Source organism: Eucalyptus grandis, chromosome 1, assembly GCF_016545825.1.
Source record: "Eucalyptus grandis isolate ANBG69807.140 chromosome 1, ASM1654582v1, whole genome shotgun sequence".
Lineage (NCBI taxonomy): Eukaryota > Viridiplantae > Streptophyta > Magnoliopsida > Myrtales > Myrtaceae > Eucalyptus > Eucalyptus grandis.
This window is the reverse complement of record NC_052612.1, coordinates 9480656-9501372: the sequence shown is the minus strand read 5'-3', so window position 1 is coordinate 9501372 and position 20717 is coordinate 9480656. Positions and strand designations below refer to the sequence as shown.

The window sequence follows — 20717 nt, the reverse complement described above, 5'->3', positions numbered from 1 at the left end:
CAAGATTGCCAACAAAAATAAATTATATTAGCAAATTTTCAAAAGATATAAGATTAAATTGGTTAAATTAAAATATTTATTACTAAATCAGCTATTGTACAATAAGTTAGTACTTTTTGGACAATTTTCTTTTTAGGTTTGTTTTATTCCTTTCCAATGACAAAATATTCTATTAGCTTGTTTAGTTATAGTAATAGAATACGGCTGTAATAAAATAACTATTACGATGTAGCATGATAGAGCTGTAATACTGATTGTGCTTTTGGTTTAAGTAATGTAGTCCTAAACTTTTTTTCCGTGGGACACTAATCCCCAGACTTTTCTTTTCATCTCACAATCACCCCAAGATTATATCTATGACCCAAAAATACCTTTCATCAGACTTCCCTCCATTATAGTAGTAAAAAAATTGACGAGGCGTTGTCCACATATTGCCACGTCGGTTTTTTAAGACTATTATAGATAAAATTGTGATGGGAGGTATTTTTGCGTTCTTGGTACTGTTTGGGGAATTGGTGTTTCCAAGAAAGAAAAAATTTAGGATTTTTTGTGGGATTTTCTCTCATATTGAAATACATATTTGCCGCAACACAAAAAGAAAAAAGAAAAAAGGGATGGTGTTATTTCCATTCCCATTTTAGCTAAGACACTTCTTTTGTTAACTTATTGGCCAAAATATCCATCTTTCTCTTCAATTTAACATTTCTTTTTTAAATTTACCTTATTAACAAAACTACCTTTATTTCTATAGTCTCTCTTATTTTATCATTTTCACAGTATAAATGTTAGAAATTCCTAGTTATGACAGCTTATGAATAGACAGTAAATCGCCCATTTATTTATTTATTTATCAAATTGGCTAGATAAGTAGATTGAAACTTTTTACATTTTAATAGGAATTGTAAGATGGGGTAGAAAATTTATGTTCACATTCTGCACTTTCAAACTCACATTAGATTTTTTCTAAGGAAAATTTTAAGTATATTTTAAAGCTTTGATCCACTTGCTATGAGATTGAATCAACAATTGATATTTATTACTTTCTTCGTGACAAGAGGAGAACAACAAGAAAATTCCTTTATTTTCCTTTTATGTAATTATCTTTTATCATTATTTAAATATGATTTAAATATAAATATTTTGACATTTGATCATGTTTCTAATAAATGAACCTTTTCCAAGTTTTAATCATTTTTTCTTTTCCAATGAAATCCCATGACCTAGCAACTTGGATATTGGATTTCAAGGCTTGAATTTCATAAAATTTTGAAGTTAAAACCCCAATTCCGAAAATTTCTCCAATTGGAAGAACAAAGGGTGAGAACACTTAGGGCCTGTTTGTTAAAATGTGTTTTTGTTCCCAGGAACACAAATTTTTTTTTTGTTCGGGAACAAAAAGGAACAAACGCGTTTGTTTGTGTTTTTGTTCCAAAATTATTTTTTTGTTCTTAGAAACACATCGGAACGGAAACAAGAAACAAAAAAAAAGTTGTTTATTGTTTCGGGAACAAAATTTAGGAACACTTTTTCTCTCTTTTCCATTTTCTTCTTTCTTTTTCTTCTTCTTTTTCTTTCTTTTTCTTTGGCCGGTCGCCGGCCTCGGCCATGGCCGGTGACCGGCCGTTGAGGGCCGCGACGCCGTCGAGGGCCGATGACCTTGCCGGAGCGTCGCCGGCCCCGGTGAGGCTCGGCCTCGCCGATCTGGGGCGAGCTCGAGCTCGCCCAACCAAGGCGAGGCCGACCTCGAGGGGCTGGGCGAGCTCGATCTCGCCCAGATTCGCCGAGGCCGAGCTCGCCCGGTGGCCGGTGAGCCTCGTCGTCGGCCGGGCGAGGTCGTCGACCCTCGTCGGCCGGTCGCCGGCCATGGCCGAGGCTGTGTGACCGGCCAAAAGAAGAAAAAGGAAAAAGAAATAAGAAAAAAGAAAAAAGAAATAAGAAATAAGAAAAAAATAAAAATAAGAAAGAAAATAGAAAAAATAAAATAAAAATATTAAAAAATTAAAAGAAATAAAAAAATTATACAAATTTACCAAACGTGTTTCTATTCTTTTTATATTTCTAGAAGCATTTACTAAACGTGTTTTTTGTTCAAAAATTGTTCAAGCATAAATACTTTTTTTTTCTATTTCTCGTTCTAAAAACAATTTTTAAACAAAAATGTTACCAAACGCACTCTTATTCAGTGTTGGGAATTGAAATAACTCTGGCTTGGTGAGGCTCTACTGACAAGTACGTACGAAACCCCTTTTTTTTTTTTCCTCTTTCTTTCTTTTCTTTCCATCTCTTTTCTCTTTCCCGTGCGCTGCTCTTGGCCTTTAAAAGAGCTGAAGTCACTGTTCCCTCTGTGATAAAATAGTATACTATTTTCCATAGCCTCTTTTTCTTCCCATAAGGTATCCATAGTTAGCTTGATTCATCTTTTAGTCCTCCATAAACCTCAATTTTCATTATTTAAAGTGTTTCTATGGAATTCCCTGTATTTTTGCTGTTTGCCCAAAGTTTCATACTGCCCCTCACAGGAGAAGTGTGCAATCTCGTGAGAAAAAAACTACCAGGAATTTCGGTCATTATGAGTTCTGCGCGACTAAATTTTTGACGAACTGTTAATCACAAGAAAATAAAGTTTCTCTCAACTATATGTAATAAAGCTTACTCTATATCGAGCTTACAAACCATTATATGCGTATACAGTATTTTATGTCTTCATCCGACAGACACGGCCTCCTGATCAGCTGAATTAGCAAGCAAAGCTTCCATCTCTTTATCCAAGGTGACTTCTTCATTGTAGACGAACAGCTTGGCCACAACAAGGAACACGAGAAAATTGAGAAACGTGAGGACCGCCAAGAGTGCATAGTAGTAGTCGAGGTGGGAGATGTTAAGGTTGTCCAAGACCCAACTCTTGTGGCCGTGTTCCTCGGTAATTCGTGAGACCACCTGGAGAATAATACTACTTAGGAAGTTCCCGATACCTAAACTACTAGTGTAGTAAGATGCTCCTAGACTTTTCATGCCCTCTGGCGCTTGGTCGTAGAAGAACTCGAGCTTCGCCACTTCAACAAAGGTTTCGGCCACTCCCATGAGAGCGTACTGTGGCAGGAGGATGAAGATGGTGAGAGGGACTGTTTGGGACTGACCGTAAATACCGTTCTCTCTGGCGACGGTCAGCCTCCACTTCTCGGCGAGACAAGCGGCGACCATTGTGATCACGTGGAAGACGATGCCTATCCCCATTCTCTGCAGCAATGTGATGCCTCTAGGGTTCTTGGTATAGCGCCTGACAGCAGGGACCAAGAACCGGTCGTAGATGGGGATGCCTATGATCATGAAGATCGTGACAAACGCGGTGAGGCAGGCCGGAGGGATCCGGAAGTGCGGGCCCATGTGTAGGTTCAGGGTTTCGCCCTGCTTGACGAAGAGCGTTAGCACCTGGGTAAATATCATGCTTGGGATGAACGTCAGCGCTAGGATTGGGAGCATTTTGACCATCTGCTTGGTTTCCTCTACTCGGGTCACGGGACATAGCATCCACGGCGAGCTTGAATTAATCTTCACCGCGGCTTTGTCAAGAAATCTACACACGTGACATGAAACTGTCATGATTTATTTCGAAAAAACTATCTAATTATAAACCGTAGAATTAGGGAAGTGTGAACCTCAAAGAAATAGAGTGATCGATCGGGAATTTCTTCAACTCCGCGTATTGTTCGTGGCTCAATTCATAAAGCTCCTTCGGATCACTCCGGAACAGGCAACTTCCGCTTCCTGATCGACGCCACCAACACCTGAGCCATCGTTGTCAACGGGCTTCCTGAGGGCGCTTTGTGCCTATAAAATGGAGTGCCCACCAAGAAGACCAGGACTGACAATGCAAGCCCTAGCGTGGGAAGGCCATACCCTAATGCCCAACCGACGTTATCTTGTATATAGATCAAGACTGTGGTTGCGAATAGTGTCCCGAAGACGATGCCTAACATCCACCAGTTGAAGAACGAGAGCTTTTGGGCCCTCTCCTTGGGCTCGAAGTCGTCAAACTGGTCGGCGCCCATGGTCGAGATGTTGGGCTTGGTCCCGCCCGTCCCAGCCGCTATTATGTAGAGGGCCAAGTAGAAGATTCCAATCTGGAGGGCCGAGGCACGTTTGTCACATTCCTCTTCTTTGATCGCTGGGTCGCACGATGGAGGCCTCAGCGATGGCACCGACACCGCCAGCGTTAGGAGGGACATGCCCTATGCATTTGTTAATCGCGTTAGAGACCGAATTTGTATACGTAACCACGTAAATGAATGCAAATACATGTGCAATACCATGAGATAAATGACGGATCCGAAAATGAAAGTCCAGTAACGTCCAAGATAAGCATCAGCAATGTAAGCGCCAAGGATGGGCGTCATCCAAACCGTGCCGCCCCAGTTCGTGACGTTGTTCGAAGATGTCACAGTTCCTTCATGGAGCTTCTTCGTCAAGTAGGTCACTAGGTTTGTTGCAATCCCATAGTACGCCATTCTCTCAAATGCCTCATATCCTATGTAAGTAACGTCAGAGTGAATCAACGTTGATCAAATCATATATTCCATTCTCTTTTCCCCTCCCAGTTATGAAACTATGTACGTTTGAGTACTAGAGAGCATGAATCACAGAAGCAAAATTCGAGTATGACGCAAATTGATATATATGAAAGTTTTTTCTTTTCTTTTCTTTTTTGGAGGGGGGGGGGGGCAAAGACTATGATCTAGTAACTAGATGAAATGGCACTTTTTTCAGAATGAACTACTTAGCTATAAATTGGCTGCGCCACCGGCTTTTCCCGTACCAATGATGAAGCAACAAGCCTTCCATCGACCTCTCTTGGATCTCAGGATGGGTCTCCCTTTGAGGTCCATAGTGCCATCTTGTGTGTAATCATCTCTATGTGCACTTCCTTTCTCTTCAACCTTTCTCGCCATCTTGTTTTGAAGGGAAAGAAAGGAAGAGCAACAATAGTTTCCTTTGTAAATTGTGTTTATTCAACTCGTTATGTCCTTTATAAGGGTGGTTAATCATGGTCGATTAATTTATTGCTCTTTCACTTTCATAATTATCTTTAAGAAATCCTAGCTCTTAACTCTTAATTGGCTTTTACTTTGTAGTCATTTTCAGGCGTGAGTGACAGCGAATGATACTAAATTGATTTTTAAGTTGTGACTCAAGATTGAATGGATGATATTTTGCAGCGTTATTAAATGAAGATTCTTTTTCTCGCAAGGTGAGTAGATTTCTTTTTATCTCTCTCTTTGGGTAATAATCATTTAGGTGCATCTGGCCAATCCAGGTACAAATAATTGACTGAACCTTAGTGTTAGTCAATTGCTCTGACGTCATGGAAGATGATAGCAATTGGCAACAAAGACTAGGCAAATTTTTTTAAGCTTCTAACCCTTGATTTAATAAGTGGAAAACGACCTTTTAGGGGGAAAACTAATGGAAGTTCTGAGTGTCTCTAGTGAGTGATACATTATTATGAGATGATTATGCCTCTGTCTTCTAATAAAGAGACTTTATCGTTTCCATCGTCGTTTTTGCGGGAAGAAAGATTCAATGTTGGTGCTGGAGTTGAATCAAGCTTTTGCAGTTTCCCTAAATTTGAAAGAGTCCTTTCTAAATGACGAAATTGATGTTCGGTACATTAACTCGAGACATGAACCTGCCTAATTTAAAAAAGATAACCCAAATTGGGTCAACTATTGGCAATTCATGCCACGGACATAATAAGCATCACATCCACGAATCACAAGATGGGGTTCACATAAACATCATATGAAAAACAGGTTTAATCCTAAAAAAAATGAAACGTTTCTAAATCACAATGTCCTTTTCTCTTATTAGTAATCTCCAACCTAGGTCAATAGTAGCCAGCATCACATCAACAAATCACAAGATGAGATTTATATACATATGAAAAGCAAGTTTATTTCTATAAACATTTCTAGATCAAAATGTCCTCTTCTCCTTCTTGTCAATAATCTTCAATCTAGGTCGATATTAGTCAGTATCACATCAATGAATCACAAGATGAGATTCATGTAAACATCATGTGAAAAGCATATTTAAACCTATAAAAAGATGAAACTTTTCTAGATCACAATGTCCTTTTCTTCTTCTTATTAGTAATCTCCAAGCCGGCTCGGTGTTACTATTTCTTAAGATCTGATTGTGAGCGGTAAACCAAACCTGAAAATGAGTGCTATGAGCAAGGTATACATCGATGCAATCAATGTGCAGGTTCATGAGTCGCGTGGTAGAGCTGCATGGACCATCTCTAGAATACCATTTGGTTAGCAAGCTTCCATGTTTACGTATTGGTGAGCAAGTGAGCGCAAGTAGCACGCAAGATGGGAGTTGTAAAAAAATTAAAAAAAGCTCAATCAGGAAGGCCACGATAGACCCACAGAGGATTTGCTATTCTAGGGTTGGATCCCAAAACTATGTTGGGTTTGTATCAAAAAGGGCTGGAATGGCCATTCCTTGGTCCATTCCACTCCTTCCCATGACAAAAAATGCTAAGGTTTTGATTGTTTTGCATAAAATAAATGATTTGGAAAGTATTTTCCTAAAAATAATCGCTTATATTACTTATAAAAATAATTAAATAAAAAATAATTTCATCGTTCACGAAAAAATTTAGAGATAAAATATTATTCATAATAAAAGCATTCTTATTGGTTATATATTTTAAGTGATACAAGCGATCATTTTTAAGAAAATGTTATTCAAATTATTCCTTTTTATGTGAAACAAATGGAACCTCATAGTTTATTTGACTACAATAATAAAGTGAGGCTGTCATGTAATGGTTATTACGCTTTAATGTAATAGAGCTGTTATATTTATACCATTCTTTGATTTAAGTAATGCAATGCTTATTTCACTGTTTGTTTCATGAAACACACAGGTGATAAAGTGGGAATGGCATCAAAATTCTCAAAACACACCTGAGATGGAACATGACAGTTAATTTATTAAAAGTCAATCGTGATCCATGAGTTTAATGCTCCATATTGATATATAATTTATTATATCGCATATTTAATTATAGTTTAAGAATTTGGCGCATGATGAATGATTATATTTATTTGAAAATAATACTATAGTAATTTTCACTTTAATAGCCATTCATGAGTGTAATATCCCAAAAGAATATCAAGAAATTATATCTAATATATAATATTTAATTTTTTGTTTAAATTTAATCATATTATATGTGGTTATATAATATGTATATTATTTGTAGCATATTTCATATGATTGAAAATAATAAGTATGTGATAAATTTGAGAATCAATACATGTAATTAACAATTCAGATAACCATGGTTAATATAAAATTTAATTATGACAATTTAGATAATCGTACCTAGTAAGCAACTGATTTTATTCTAATTATTATATCATGTTTTATTGCAACAATAATTATCTATTGTTATGATACCATAATTATAATTACATCAACTATTTAATTATTATTTAATATTTTTTCCTTATTGGTATAATATGTGATTATCTGGAAATAATTATAGTTAATGTTATCATTACATAAATAATAAAATATCTTTAGTTATAATAATTTTATTAATTTTGCTTGTAACTAACAATCTAACGGTGCTAAGTGAATGGGAGAAATGATACAGGGGCTTACCGCACAAAGAAAAATCATGAGGTCTGTAATGCAATAGCCACTGGCCCACTGCCACCGAGGGAGCTGTAAAGAGATTGTGTTGTGTCATAATTCTTACTTGTTACTTGTGTTAGGAAGACAATTATACTGTACAGGAAATAGTTGTATATATTATTGTTTTTCTTAAAAGTACTTTAAAAAAGCCCAGGCCTCTTACAGTATAATTTAAAACCGGCATGGTACACTATGAACAAATCAAAAGAATATTGAATTTATTGGTGAAAATGATATCTTATAACCAAATTTTTTTAAATATAAATAATAGTTGACATGTTATATCATTATTTAACCACTAAAAATGGTATGAAATAAGTTCTTTAAAAAAAAAAACGAGTGTGAAATGATGTGTTTTATACTTGCAAAATCATCTTCATATAAAAAAAAAAAGAATAATACTTTTCTTTTTAACTTTACAGTCTTGAGGATAATATTAGGTACTAAGCCTAATTCCGTCTATTTGAAAAGTTACTAATTAGATAACAAGGGTTATCAGGACCAAGATACTGAGGCTTTTGGAGAAAGTTATATAACCACATATCTATCGACGCTGAAAGTATATGTAAGGGAGATGAAGTATAGAGGGCGTGAGAGGAAAAGCGAACAGATCTAGTGTACTCGGGGGGGCAGGCAGCAGGCGAGGAATATCAAGCCAAAAGTTTAGGAGTCCAAGTAAGTTCCCTCAGAAGACATGAAGCGATGCGGTATTCATAGCGAGAGGATCAAAGAGAATAGAATTAAGTTTACAAGATTACCGTCTATGTGGCAATCTTAGTAGAAGGGATCGACGGTGCACAGGCTATCACATGTTTGAGAATAAAGTAAACTTGTCAAAATGGGTTATAGGCTCATCTATGATGGACTAAGTAGGCTCATATATGATGGACTAAGTTATTATATGAGTTACTTATATTAAGTAAATGGGTCATAAATGGATTAAAAATAGGATTACGGTTTACTTAGACCCAACCCATGGGAAAAAAATATCTATAAAGTCTTAAATCTAGTATATGTTTGCCAATTTAATTTTAAACATATCAATTTTGCCAATTGAGTCATAAATATTTTCATATTTTGTTAATTGGGCTTTAAACCTTTTCATATTTTGCCAAGCGAGTTAATTTGGTTAGTTTTGACTGGACATCGCCGACATAGACGTCGCCGTCATACATGACACAACAAACATTAACATAGACAATTTTTAATATTATTTTAATAGTTTTTAAATTGTTTATTTAATTTTTTCTTTTTCCCTTTCTTTTCCCTTTACTAGGCCTTGTTGATGATTGACAATCTTCATCGGCCTTGGGTGAGGCGAGGGCGAGGAGAGGGTGAGGGAGGGTAGTCCTCACTAGAACAAATGAGAGCGAGAGTCGTTCTTATTTGGGCGAGTGAGAGAAACCTTTTGTAAGATCGGGTGAGGGTGGCCTTGCCAAGCCAATGAGGCAAGGCTGCCCTCTCTAGCTTAGGCCTAGGAGACCCTTGCTCGAGGATAGGAAGGGAGGCACTTGCTTGAGGGCCAATGAAGGGTAAAGGGGATGAAGGAAAAGGAAAAACAAAAAACAATAAAGGAGAGAAAAGGAAAAGGAAAAGAAAAAGAAGAAAAGAAGGAAAAGAAAAAAAGAAAGAAAAAAAATTAAAATACCATTAAAATCTATCTACATCAGTACCAGCTTTGGCTATGCTACACAAAATAGCTGGTGTTTATGTTAGTGATTTCCAACTAAAATTGGCTGGATTGATCCAATTAGCAAAATAAAAAAGTTTAGGATTTAATTAACAAAATTAGATGGTTTAGGATTAGACAGACAAAAATGCAATATGTTTATACTATTTGGACAATTTTTTCTACTTTTATGACACCGTCTTTTCAATTCTCTCTTATCCTCCTCATTCACTTACTTCGTGCTTTCACTTTAGTGTAGGCATGGATTTTTTCTAAAATGGATTAAATATTGAAGTATTTTAACAATATGAGCTGAGTGAGGTGTTCAAATTGATCAAAATGGATAACATGTGTCTACTCCGATCGGATCATTTCCGACCCGATTCAATCACAAATTTTGACGAGTGAAGAATACAGGAGCAATCATGAATTGTCTCGTGTCGGGTCGACATGGGCTGATAACAGGCCCCCGCTATATGGATTAGGGAATAACTCTCTTCGGAAGGGGTGAACAAACATCTCGACTTAGAACAGTCGGCTCACTACCCACCTCACTGGTTCACTTCCCCCACAAAGCCCGCCCTTATCACTTCCTCGGAGTCCCCGAATCATCCCCTTTCTCACCATCTCTCTCTGTCTGCAACCTCCGATTGAAGGATTTTCAAGAACCGAATTTTTTCTCCCATGGCTCGCTGCTAATTCTCGCACTCATTTCGGAAGCCCGCCCCTCCAGACGATGCTCTCCAGGAGCTGCTGCTCCGCCGCCGCGAAGCCCGCCGCCTTCCTCCTCGTCCGCCAGGACCTCCCGCCGCCCTCCCATGGCGGTCGAGCCTCCCGCTCCGGGGCCGCCGCGACCGCCGCGTCTGGCAGATCTCGCGGCCCCGGACCTCCGTCTCGGAGCGGGATTCGCCCGCCGCGCCGGACGGCCCGACCAGGGTCCGGCTCGGCCGCCGGGATAGGGGCTCCTCCTCCTCCTCCTCCTCCTCCTCCCTGTACAGCCGCCCCAGCCTGGCGGAGATGAAGAGCGCGCGGCTGGAGAACCGCGCTAGGGTTTACGAGTTCCTCCGCGGGGTCGGGATCGTCCCCGACGAGCTCGACGGGCTGGAGCTTCCCGTCACGGTCGAGGTCATAAAGGAGCGGGTCGATTTTCTCCACAATCTGGGGCTCACGATCGAGGACATCAATAACTACCCTCTCGTCCTCGGTTGCAGCGTCAAGAAGAACATGATTCCGGTGCTCGATTACCTCGGCAAGCTAGGCGTCCGGAGGTCGACGTTGGTTGAGTTCCTGAGGAGGTATCCCCAGGTTCTCCACGCGAGCGTCGTGGTCGACCTCGCTCCGGTGGTCAAGTACCTTCAAGGTATGGACATTAAGCCGAACGACGTTCCTCGCGTCCTTGAGAAGTACCCGGAAGTTCTGGGGTTTAAGCTTGAGGGGACCATGAGTACTTCGGTTGCTTACTTGATCGGGATTGGGATTGGTAGGAGAGAGATTGGGGAGTTTTGACTAGATATCCGGAGATTTTGGGGATGCGAGTGGGCCGAGTGATAAAGCCCTTTGTTGAGTATCTTGAATACTTGGGCGTTCCGAGATTAGCTGTGGCTAGATTGATAGAGAAGAGTCCTCACGTACTTGGGTTCGGTTTAGATGACACGGTGATTCCCAATGTGGAGTTGCTGTTAGAATTTCATGTCCGGAGGACATTGGTTCCCTCGGTTGTGGTGCAGTATCCTGAGATTATAGGGACTGATTTGAAGCCTAAGCTTCTGAATCAGCGGTCTTTGATTAGTTCGATTACTGAGCTGAGTGATGAAGAATTCGGCAGAGTTGTTGAGAGGATGCCGCAGGTTGTCAGCCTCAGCAGTACTGCTGTCGTGAAGCATGTGGACTTTCTCAAAGATTGTGGATTTTCGTTGCAACAAGTTAAGGATATGGTTGTTGGGTGTCCTCAACTGCTAGCCTTGAATATAGATATAATGAAGCTCAGTTTTGATTACTTTAGAAAAGAAATGGAAAGGCCTTTGGAGGACTTGGTCACTTTCCCATCGTTTTTCACTTATAGTCTCGAATCCACTGTAAAACCACGGCACAGAAGGATTGCTAAGAAGGGTTTAAAATGTTCTCTTGCCTGGCTTCTCAACTGTTCCGATGAGAAGTTCAAGGAAAGGATGGATTATGACAGTATCGATCTGGAAGAAATGGATGCATTGCCATCGTTCGATATGAATACATTTATGAAACATAGGAGTGATGATGATGAATCAGAGTCTGACTATGATGATGAGGATGATGAGGAGTTTGTCTGATACAATGTTAAATTTAGGTGGTTATCTGCAGGAAAAAGCTGGAGATCTTCTCCTCCTTAACTCTTCTGAGGTAAATCATTCAAAAGCTTGATGAATGCTGTGCTTAGAGCTTAGTCTGTAGAAAATGCGGATATGTCAGGACCAATTTCTGATCTTCCTTTGCTAGTTACATTCATGTCATTTTGGTCACCTAGGAAAAATTCAGTAACAACAATTTCTCTCCGGTCTGCCTGATAACAATGACAAGCAACATATTGCTGATGTCATCCTTCCTGGACATCAAACTCAAATAGCCGTAAAACAAATATATGCGTAGCTACCTTTAAAAAGACCAGTTTTAAAGTTGTATGTATGTTGTCTGATCTCGGGTTGACCTTTCAGGCAAACTTTTATTGTCTGTTATATAGGCCCTCTGTTGGCTGGGAGATTGAAGCTTTTCTTTGTCAGTTGTTTTTTAGCCTCAAAGCATACTCTTTAGAAAAACATGCTATCTTTATGTGTGTGTGGAACTTGAATATGTATATGTTGAAGAAAGAGGTCCATATGGAGCTGGTTTTATGAAATCTGACGTCAGATTTGGGGGCATGAATTATATGACGACAGGATTCCATATAGATTTAGTGACCTTCACATTTTTAATGCCTGTGGTAAAAATTGCCTGTCTTGATTCTTGCATGTAGGTAGGAGAGAGGGCATATGTAGCTGGTACTTCAGTTCATTTTCTGGTAAAAGGTCAAAATGAAAATGGTGTTTGATGGTTCTCCAATAGCTAAAATGCGGTGAACTCATGCATGCCTTCCATGCCGTAGCTCTTTCACGTTATGAACTTAGTTAAAGTAAAAGGAACTGTAAACTGAGGATGCCTCTAATAAGTATTGTGCACTGTCCAGCTCTTTGAGATACGACAGATGCCCTTTATACGGTCTTGCAGTAGTTGAACATCTGGAAAGTGGGAAAAATGTGGCGATGATTTACTGATTCTATTCCACTTCATGCTCTGTGTTGTCTTCATTTACTGCTTCCTGATTAAAAAATGTCACCATAAAGGTTTTTGCATTTCATATGCTTACTGACCAAGGACTATACTATTGTCTGCTTTTCCAGTTGGACCTATTCAAGCAAGATATGGCTACTCGCTCCATGTTGTCATCTTTAGTTTCGCTATTACAAGTGAAGAAATTGCGGCAGCGGGAATGGACACCACAGATCAAAAGACAGTGTGCACAAGATTCTCTTCCAGCCTATGTTGGTCGTCATAGAGACGAGCATTGTAACTGTGCATATTTTGAAATTGACAGCTGCTTTGAATGTACTACTGCTTAAGAGGCCCTTGGCTTGATTTTAAAGGTCATTTAGTAACATTCATCATTCATGTATTGCTCAATTTTTCCATAGTCTGGGTGCTGAATGTCGTTTTGAGGAGCTAACTATTGGCTCTTTTACATGTACACAACGTATCTGAATATAGACACTGGTTCTTCAGGGCGGTTTTGTGCAGATGTAATCTGCTGATTTTCCGTCAATAATTGTAACTATTCTTGTACTTTGGTTGCTCGCGGCCTATGGAAGTTGTCCGTCATCACATGTGATGATTGAACTCGACTCCTACTGTCGACCCATTCCGACATAGAATCGGTATCTGTCCTGCCCGGCACTGGGCAGCTCCGAACGTGCTGAAGCTCCTCCGTCGGTAACGTGTTCATCTTAAACAAAAAGCCTAGTCGCCGCCTCCTTACAGTCCGTTCCGACTCCTCACATAATCACATTTGCAGGCGCAATAGGGGTTATTAGTCTCTGTACTATTCTCAAGCAATACCCAAGATGACTCTATTTGTAATATATGGGCTAAAAAAAAATAGGGAGGGTTGAAAAGTCAAAAAAAGGAAGCTGAGGGAGAACTGTGGAACCTTATGCTGTTTTAAAGAGAGGAGAGAAGGAGGCCTTCAGCAGAAACGAAAAACAGGGGAAGGGAGAAACAGGGGAGAGGAGAGAAAGAAGAAAAAGGGAAAAATTTGGCGCGCTCGTGATCTGGATGCCTCATCAAGCCGACTCAACAACGCTGGTAAGAACTCGAAGCCTTTAATCACCTACTTGAAGCAATCGCCCTAGTTAGGGCTCAAAATTCAAATTTATTGGATATTTGTGTGGCGAAGCCCGATTTTTGAGTCGTTGAGCTGTATATCTTTGTATAAATGGTACTTTGATATTGTGAAGCTATAACATCTTATGGATCGTGATTTGAGCTTGCGGTTGGTCTGGAACGAAATTTTAAAGTTGGGGATGCAATCTAGAACGGTAGTGAACAGTAGATTCGAGCCTGTTTTGTTGTTGTTTTCAGTACTGTTTTGGGATGGCTGAGTTGAAATTGTTGTTGTACGTTAAGAGAGCTTTCTAAAGACTATAAGACGGCTTGAAATGAAATTTTGTGGAGGAAGTTATGGCGTGACAAAGTTGGCGCATGGGCTGGGCCTAGCGGAAAAGTCAAGGTTTATGTATGATAAATTTACCATATTTACATTATCCAAATTTTTACAAGAGAGAATTGTCGTTCAAGACAACAACATGGTTTTCTCAAGAATACTAAATGAGAGATTTTCAGTCAAGAAGGACTTTCACTCACTCTCATAGTAAATGGTATTAATAAATTATGAAAACTTGATACATTATAGATGAGACCTAAAGGTAGATATCTCATTAAAAACACCATACCAAAAAAATCTCACACAAAACAATACAGTCCATGCATCATAGTTCCGCTAAATGCGAGCTTTCGTGGCGCATAGGTGTCGTTTTATCGACATGTCGTTATAAGAATTTTTTTTTTTTACTCGGCCTTTTGATATTATTTTTCCATTAATTGTTAGGGATTCGAGTGCGTGGTTCGGTATGCGTCGTAATTGATTTTTAGTTTTTCTGAGGTGAGTGAGACTATTTCTTTTATGTATTTTAAACTCATGTTTTGAGAAACATGGTGGATTATATATTCTATGAGTTGATAAAAAGCATATTTTATTGTATAAAACATGATTGAGCTATTATTGCCATTTTTGTTGTTTGAAAGGAGTTATATTTCGAATTCAATTTAAATGGTTGTTTGAAATTGATTTGTGAAATTCTTTATGAAAGAATCCTAAGACATTTTGAAGAATGCGTTGATGATTATATATTAAATTTTGAGTTGTGATATGATTTTCATTCTGATGTTGGATTACTGGATATTGTGATTGGTGTTGGTGCTCAATGTCCCTGTGAACCCCGAGCGGTGTGTGAGTATACGCATATTAGTCTAGGATATTCTTGTGAGTCGAGCTATCGGCTAATAATAGGTGGAGACCTTGCTAAGGGGAATCTTGATCGTCATGTCATGGACGTTATACGTGACTATGGCTAGATATTTGAGCATGAAATAGGTCAATGGAGTGGACCATTGACATGTAATTTGAGTTTAATCAATGGAATGGACTATTGATGTATGGTTTGATGAGATTGATCAATTGAATAGACCATTGATACATGTTTTATGAGATTGACTAATGGACTGGTCCATTGCTATCTTCAGTATTTGAGTTATGATATATATTATGATAAAATGAGTTATGATTGTGTTTTAAATGTGCATAAAAAATGTGTTACTCACTGAGTCGTGGTAGTTCATTCCTCTCTTATACTTGTTTTTCAGGTTTTTCAACGAGTCACGAGTAGGCGTGAGCGTTTGTTCGGGGAGGACTTTTGTGGTAGAAACTTTTTGGTATGACTTGCGCATAGTTAATAAGTTTATAAGCTAATCTTTGTAGAAGGTATATGTTTTGGTTCGGTGGATTGTAGAAATACTTTGATATTGTAACCAAATGCCATTTTTGTTATATATATATGTTGATATCAGATTGAATTTTGATTATGTTGAGACTGCATCATTTGGTGAAAGGATGGCCGTGTCATGCCATTTTTCTTGTGAATTGGGGCGTGACACTATTAATTGTTGCTAGATTCTTGAATCGGAACTTCCGAACCCGGGTGCTCTCGCCAGCCCATCGCTCCGACCCGACGATCACAGGACGGCGAGCGCGGTCCTTGATTCGTTTAAACCGGGGCGGGGCCACTGGACAGCGCATCCGCCGTCATTAGAATATCTTTTTGGCCATCGAGATGCTTTTCGAAGGCTGCACGGGATGGGATGGGACCCGGTTCGAACGTAACGGTCCGAATCGGGTCCTCAGCGCCCGAATAGAAAAACGGAGATTATTTTATCTATTTAACTATTTATTTATCTATTTATTTAAAATTTCACGTCATGCCGCAGCGCTCACCAGCTCCAACGGTCACTTGCCTTTTTCCGCAACGAATAGCAGAATCGAGGAGAAGAAAGAGAGATTATTATAGCAATTCCCTGAATAAAACCCTAGAAATCCCCTCCCCCCTCGAAGCCCCGAAGGAGTTCAGAATCGCTCGCCGCGGCTATCCACTGTCGGAATCGATCGATCGTGCTCGGCGAAGACCGCCATGGATGCTGCTGCTGCTGCCGCCGCCGCTGCTCCTTGATCAAGAATCGTCTCTGCCAGAGGAGTTGAAGCCTTTTGTGAGAGAGAGAGAGAGAGAGTGGGAGAGGGTCGGGGATGGGTTGCTTCCTCGCGTGCTTCGGCTCGTCGAAGGATGGGAAGCGGCGGAAGCAGAGGAGGAAAGTCCAGCCCCGCGACCACCACCGCGTAAGCCTTTCTCCGCCGAGCTGCGGATCCGGCCTTCTTGTTCGTCGCTGGCTTTTGTTCTTTTTTGGTTTTTTGTTTTTTAATGTTTTCTGGATCATTGAATTGTTTTGTTTCTGAGACGCCCCGGGGCGGGGGAAGAAAAGAAACGGAACGTTCTTCTCCCCCTGTTTAATTAATGGGTCGATGAAGAACGAGTGATTGGAAGCCGTCAGTGCCGGAATTCTTTTGATTTTTGGTTTTGTTGATTCTCACTGGATCTTTCTGTTGATCGTTGCAGCGGAATTCGGGTGGCCGGCCGGTTGAGTTTGCCGTTTCATCCGGGCAAGAAATTCCAGCAAAGCCAGTCCGGCCGGTTGAGTTTGCCGTTTCATCTGGGCAAGAAATTCCGGCAAAGCCAGTCGCTTCGGTTTCTGATTTGCTGTGAGTGATTTCTTTTCCCTTATTTGTCATACGTTCTTCGATCTTTATGCATGTATTTTACCTGGATCAGTTGTGTATTGGTGATTTTGGGTAGTGAGATTGAGTTGTGTTTGTTGGTCTAGTGATAAGCCTGAGGAGCCATTGAGCTGCAGTACCCGGAAGAAAGTGACTTTCGATTCGAATGTTAAAACCTACGAGCACGTTTTGCCTCCTGATGATGATGGTGATGCTGGAAAAGAAAATTTATGGGAGAGTCGAGATGTGGTCGAATTGGATGATAATTATGAAAAGTTAAGTCAAGCTCAGTGTGCTTCTGAGGATAGCTCGGTCGTGTCCAGCGTCAGATCACACCCTCCGAACCACAGGTACCAGAACTGTAGAGACAGCGACGATGAAGATGGGGTCTTAGATTGCAATGTGAGCGATCTTACTGATGATGATTATGATGACGACCGTGACAGTGAGGATGAAGGTCAGGACTCAAATGAGATTTATGAGGGCGATGATGAGATCGAAGAAACGAGGGCAGTTCACCCAACTCCTAGTGAGGTTTGCAATCCTGAACATATGCGTCGGGAATCTCCTTTAGCGGAGGTGAACCCTACTAAGTTGAATGTGAATGCTCGAGATAGGAGCGTGTACATCCATTCGGTGTTGAATCCTGTCGAAAATCTGACTCAATGGAAGGCCGTGAAAGCGAAGGGGACGCCGCTGCCAAAGCACCGAAAGGAGAATTTGAGCTTTGACCAAGAAGCTAGGATGTCATTCGACACTGCACCAGCTTTGAAGGAAGTCTCATTCAGTTTCAAGGCAAAACCAAATGAGACAAAGAAATCTACCCAAGAAGTACCTGTGGATGCTAGCCTTTCAAACTGGTTGCCTTCCTCAGTAACTACGCCGATTGAAAAGAAGAGCGCAACGACTTTGGACTCTGTCCAAGTCGAGACATCATTGGTAAAAGGATATATGAGCTCACCGAGGAGCCAAGAAGATAGACCGATTTTGGGTGCATTGACTGTGGAAGAACTAAGACAGTTTTCAGCCAAGTCTTCGCCAAGGAAATCACCGAGCAGAAGTCCCGACGAGATGCCCATAATTGGGACAGTCGGAACATACTGGAGCCAGTCAGATTCGGTGGGCAATACTTGCTCAACTGCTTCTTCCTTCAAAGGAATACCAAACACCACCAGCAAATACAGAGAGGTATTGGGTGATCACAGATGTGCAAGTGGTTTCACGAGGCCAAAGTGGGAGGGAGTTTGACTTATTCTTCTTCTTCTTCTTCTTCTTCTTTTTTTGGTTGATGTTGCAGGATAAGAAAGTGAATTGGCACTCCACCCCTTTTGAGACAAGGTTGGAGAGAGCTTTAAACAGGGGAGCTCATCAACTGTAATCCGTGCGTACACATTCTGTATGTTCTTGAGATGGTTTGTGTGTGCTCACGTTCGTCATTTTTTCCATTCTTTTGTGAATTCAAATCTGTTTGGTGCGTGGTGGTATATGGTTTTGCTGATGTTATTCACTTTATGTTCATTGTTTGTACAATTTGATCTTTCATAGTTACATGTACCTGTGTGATAAAAGAGTTTATGTTGAACAGATATAGTGAGATGGGTTTCTCTATTGAGAGTGAAATCATATCCATGTGGTGTTAATTCGGTTATCGTATTCTTGGATTTAGAGCTTCATATGGGTTCTATTACTGTTTTCATTCTTCTCACGAGGGAACTGGGAAATCGACACGTGATGGATAGGCTTGAGAGCATACAAAACTCGTGCGAACCCAGAAATGGAATAGGATTATAGCGGTACCGGGCACTCGACGGTGCTCTTATTTATTATGGCTAAGTACGGAAATTCTAATGAATATAAAGTAGGTCATCACTTATCTATGTCGTTTTCCTATACATTAGTATTAGACGTGTCCCAATTCCCAAGTTGCCTTTTCAATGGTCATGTAGAGATACTTGCGGTCCCAAATTTCAACTCTAATGTGGCGTTTTTCCCTAGTAGGTCTTTTGTCTGCAAACAAACTCAAATAGAAGTCATTTTGTTGATCGCATCAAATCCGACGAAAATCTGCGAACTAAACATCATGAACATGAACCCGAACTTGTTAAAATGGAGTCGCGTTCTCGAGTCGTGTAAGGAAATTCCAGGTCTTGAACTTTGTTATTGAATTCAAAGACTAAAAAAGAATAACATGATGGAGATTTAGTGCAACTATTTGCGGTATAATTAATCATTAACTGAGCATATGCAAATAGCTCCTTATAGATTTCTTGATTTAATTTATGTGTGAATTGGCTTTCGAGAATCTACACTTAGTACATATGTATACGTAGATTGTCAATTAACGCGCTCTTTTGACATTGATTGTCTCATCTTCCGCCCGTCCGTGCTTCGTTTGCTTTCTTTCTTTCCTTTTGTTTAGCCAATTCACATGATGTTGCTTCATCAATGAGTAAATTTCCTGTCCATTCTGGAAACGCGGTTCAAGTCCTGAATCTTTTTTGAGAAGTTGCAATATACTCCTTCCGAACATCAATTTTTTTTCCTGATTTTTCCTTTTTGATAACCTTTAATCACCTTCTATTGAAACGCTTTATAAGTTCTTGCTTAAAGTGATCGGCAATTTGTCGACCACCATAAGTTTCCTTAATTTTAAGGTCACTAGTGGTACATTCATCTCTATGGCATGACACATTGCTAAAAAAGAGAATATGGGACTTATAAAGTCCTAATTCAGGGTAAGAATAGCACAAGTATCATAATTTTCGTACGTCGCTCACTTGAATGCTATAATTTTTTTTTTTTTGCTCACTTGAGTGCCATCAGTGATTTACCTCATCTGAAAAGCCGATGTAGATGTTGATTGTCCTACGTGGTTTCACCAATGCTGACGTGGATAATTTATATATATATATTTGAATTTTTATTTTTATATTTTATTTTCCTCTTTTTATAGCTGGTGAGGGTCACTAGCAACCCTTACTGGTTGTGAAGGCCTCACCTAGATTGGGCGAGGGCCGCCTCGCTCTCGGCTATGAAGGCCCTCGCTAGATCTTGGTGAGGCAACCACCTAGGGCCTTCACGGCCAAGGGCAAGGCATGCCTTAGAAAAGAAAATTAAAAACAAAAATTAAAAACAAAACTGAAAATAAAAATTTCAAAAAATTAATCAAAATTTCAAAATTCAATTTTTTTTAAAATAAAAGATTCACATCGGATGGGAAATTAATAAAAAAAATCCATATAGGATACTTTGTCGGAACCGGCACTCAGATGATCGATTTTACTCGATGTGATACTTAAGTGAGAAAAAAAAAGTTACCCTCAAGTAAGCACCATACAAAAGTTATGGGACTTGCGCCATTCTTCTCCTACCTAATTTGGGAGAACATTTATGAATCCTAGTTATTGGTGGGTAGGGGTGTCAGAACCAAACTGAATTGTACCGAAATTTCGTGCTTTTTTGGTTTGGCTTGCATGATGGAAAAATAACTGTTCATTTTTCCAATTCCGGTTATTTCGGTTCGGTTTAGTTAATGAGCCGAACCGAAATTCTAGACAAAAACTAACAATCCAACTTAAAATATCTCTTCTTTCTCGCCCATTATTCAATTCGGTTCCCAGAAGCAAGGCAAAAAAAGGAAAACCGAAAAACGAAAAACCCTAACTGAATCGAGTTTTCGATTTGGGTTGCGATTTGTTTCGGATTTCTTGAAAACCCGAATCAAACCAAACCATTGAACCCCTACTGATGGGTTGGAAGTTAGGCATAAATATTGTTGGTGACCTTTGACTTGCCAATTACACACGCTTTTGGGGTGCAATCCAACGGGTACGGCCTGCTTTGGCCCAAAATGCAATTCTTGTATGCTTGGAAAAATTTGTGTGTTTCCACAGATTT

The 20717-nt window shown here is 39.9% G+C and overlaps 3 protein-coding genes across 4 annotated transcripts; 2 read left to right on the top strand and 1 right to left on the bottom strand.

The window, feature by feature from the left end:
- Nucleotides 1–2703: 2703 nt before the first annotated feature.
- On the bottom strand, nucleotides 2704–4946 carry LOC104455583 (protein NRT1/ PTR FAMILY 5.2). Its single transcript, XM_010070354.2, is given in 5 exon segments — nucleotides 2704–3574; nucleotides 3657–3739; nucleotides 3741–4229; nucleotides 4308–4525; nucleotides 4814–4946. Coding segments are annotated over 5 exon segments (1794 nt in total).
- Nucleotides 4947–6216: 1270 nt separating this feature from the next.
- On the top strand, nucleotides 6217–13164 carry LOC104437022 (transcription termination factor MTERF4, chloroplastic). Its single transcript, XM_010049884.3, is given in 4 exon segments — nucleotides 6217–6234; nucleotides 10097–10868; nucleotides 10871–11752; nucleotides 12787–13164. Coding segments are annotated over 3 exon segments (1602 nt in total). The 3' UTR covers nucleotides 11683–11752; nucleotides 12787–13164.
- Nucleotides 13165–16022: 2858 nt separating this feature from the next.
- LOC120286510 lies at nucleotides 16023–18473 on the top strand. 2 transcript variants are annotated; one of them, XM_039298783.1, is made up of 4 exons: nucleotides 16023–16424; nucleotides 16663–16805; nucleotides 16928–18008; nucleotides 18118–18473. In XM_039298783.1, the coding sequence occupies exons 1-4, from the start codon at nucleotides 16296–16298 to the stop codon at nucleotides 18196–18198; spliced, it is 1434 nt and encodes a 477-aa protein (XP_039154717.1). In that variant the 5' UTR covers nucleotides 16023–16295; the 3' UTR covers nucleotides 18199–18473. The 2 variants fall into 2 exon arrangements, with proteins under 2 accessions (XP_039154717.1, XP_039154740.1); XM_039298806.1 differs by having other exon boundaries at nucleotides 16029–16385.
- The last annotated feature ends 2244 nt before the right edge of the window (nucleotides 18474–20717 follow it).

Bases quoted from the DNA above. Each gene is read 5' to 3' on its own strand.
- LOC120286510 (XM_039298783.1), top strand. From the start codon at position 16,296: ATGGGTTGCTTCCTCGCGTGCTTCGGCTCGTCGAAGGATGGGAAGCGG. The intron at 16,425-16,662 runs GTTCGTCGCTGG...TGATCGTTGCAG, and splicing joins GCTGCGGATCCGGCCTTCTT to CGGAATTCGGGTGGCCGGCC. The intron at 16,806-16,927 runs GTGAGTGATTTC...TTGTTGGTCTAG, and splicing joins GCTTCGGTTTCTGATTTGCT to TGATAAGCCTGAGGAGCCAT.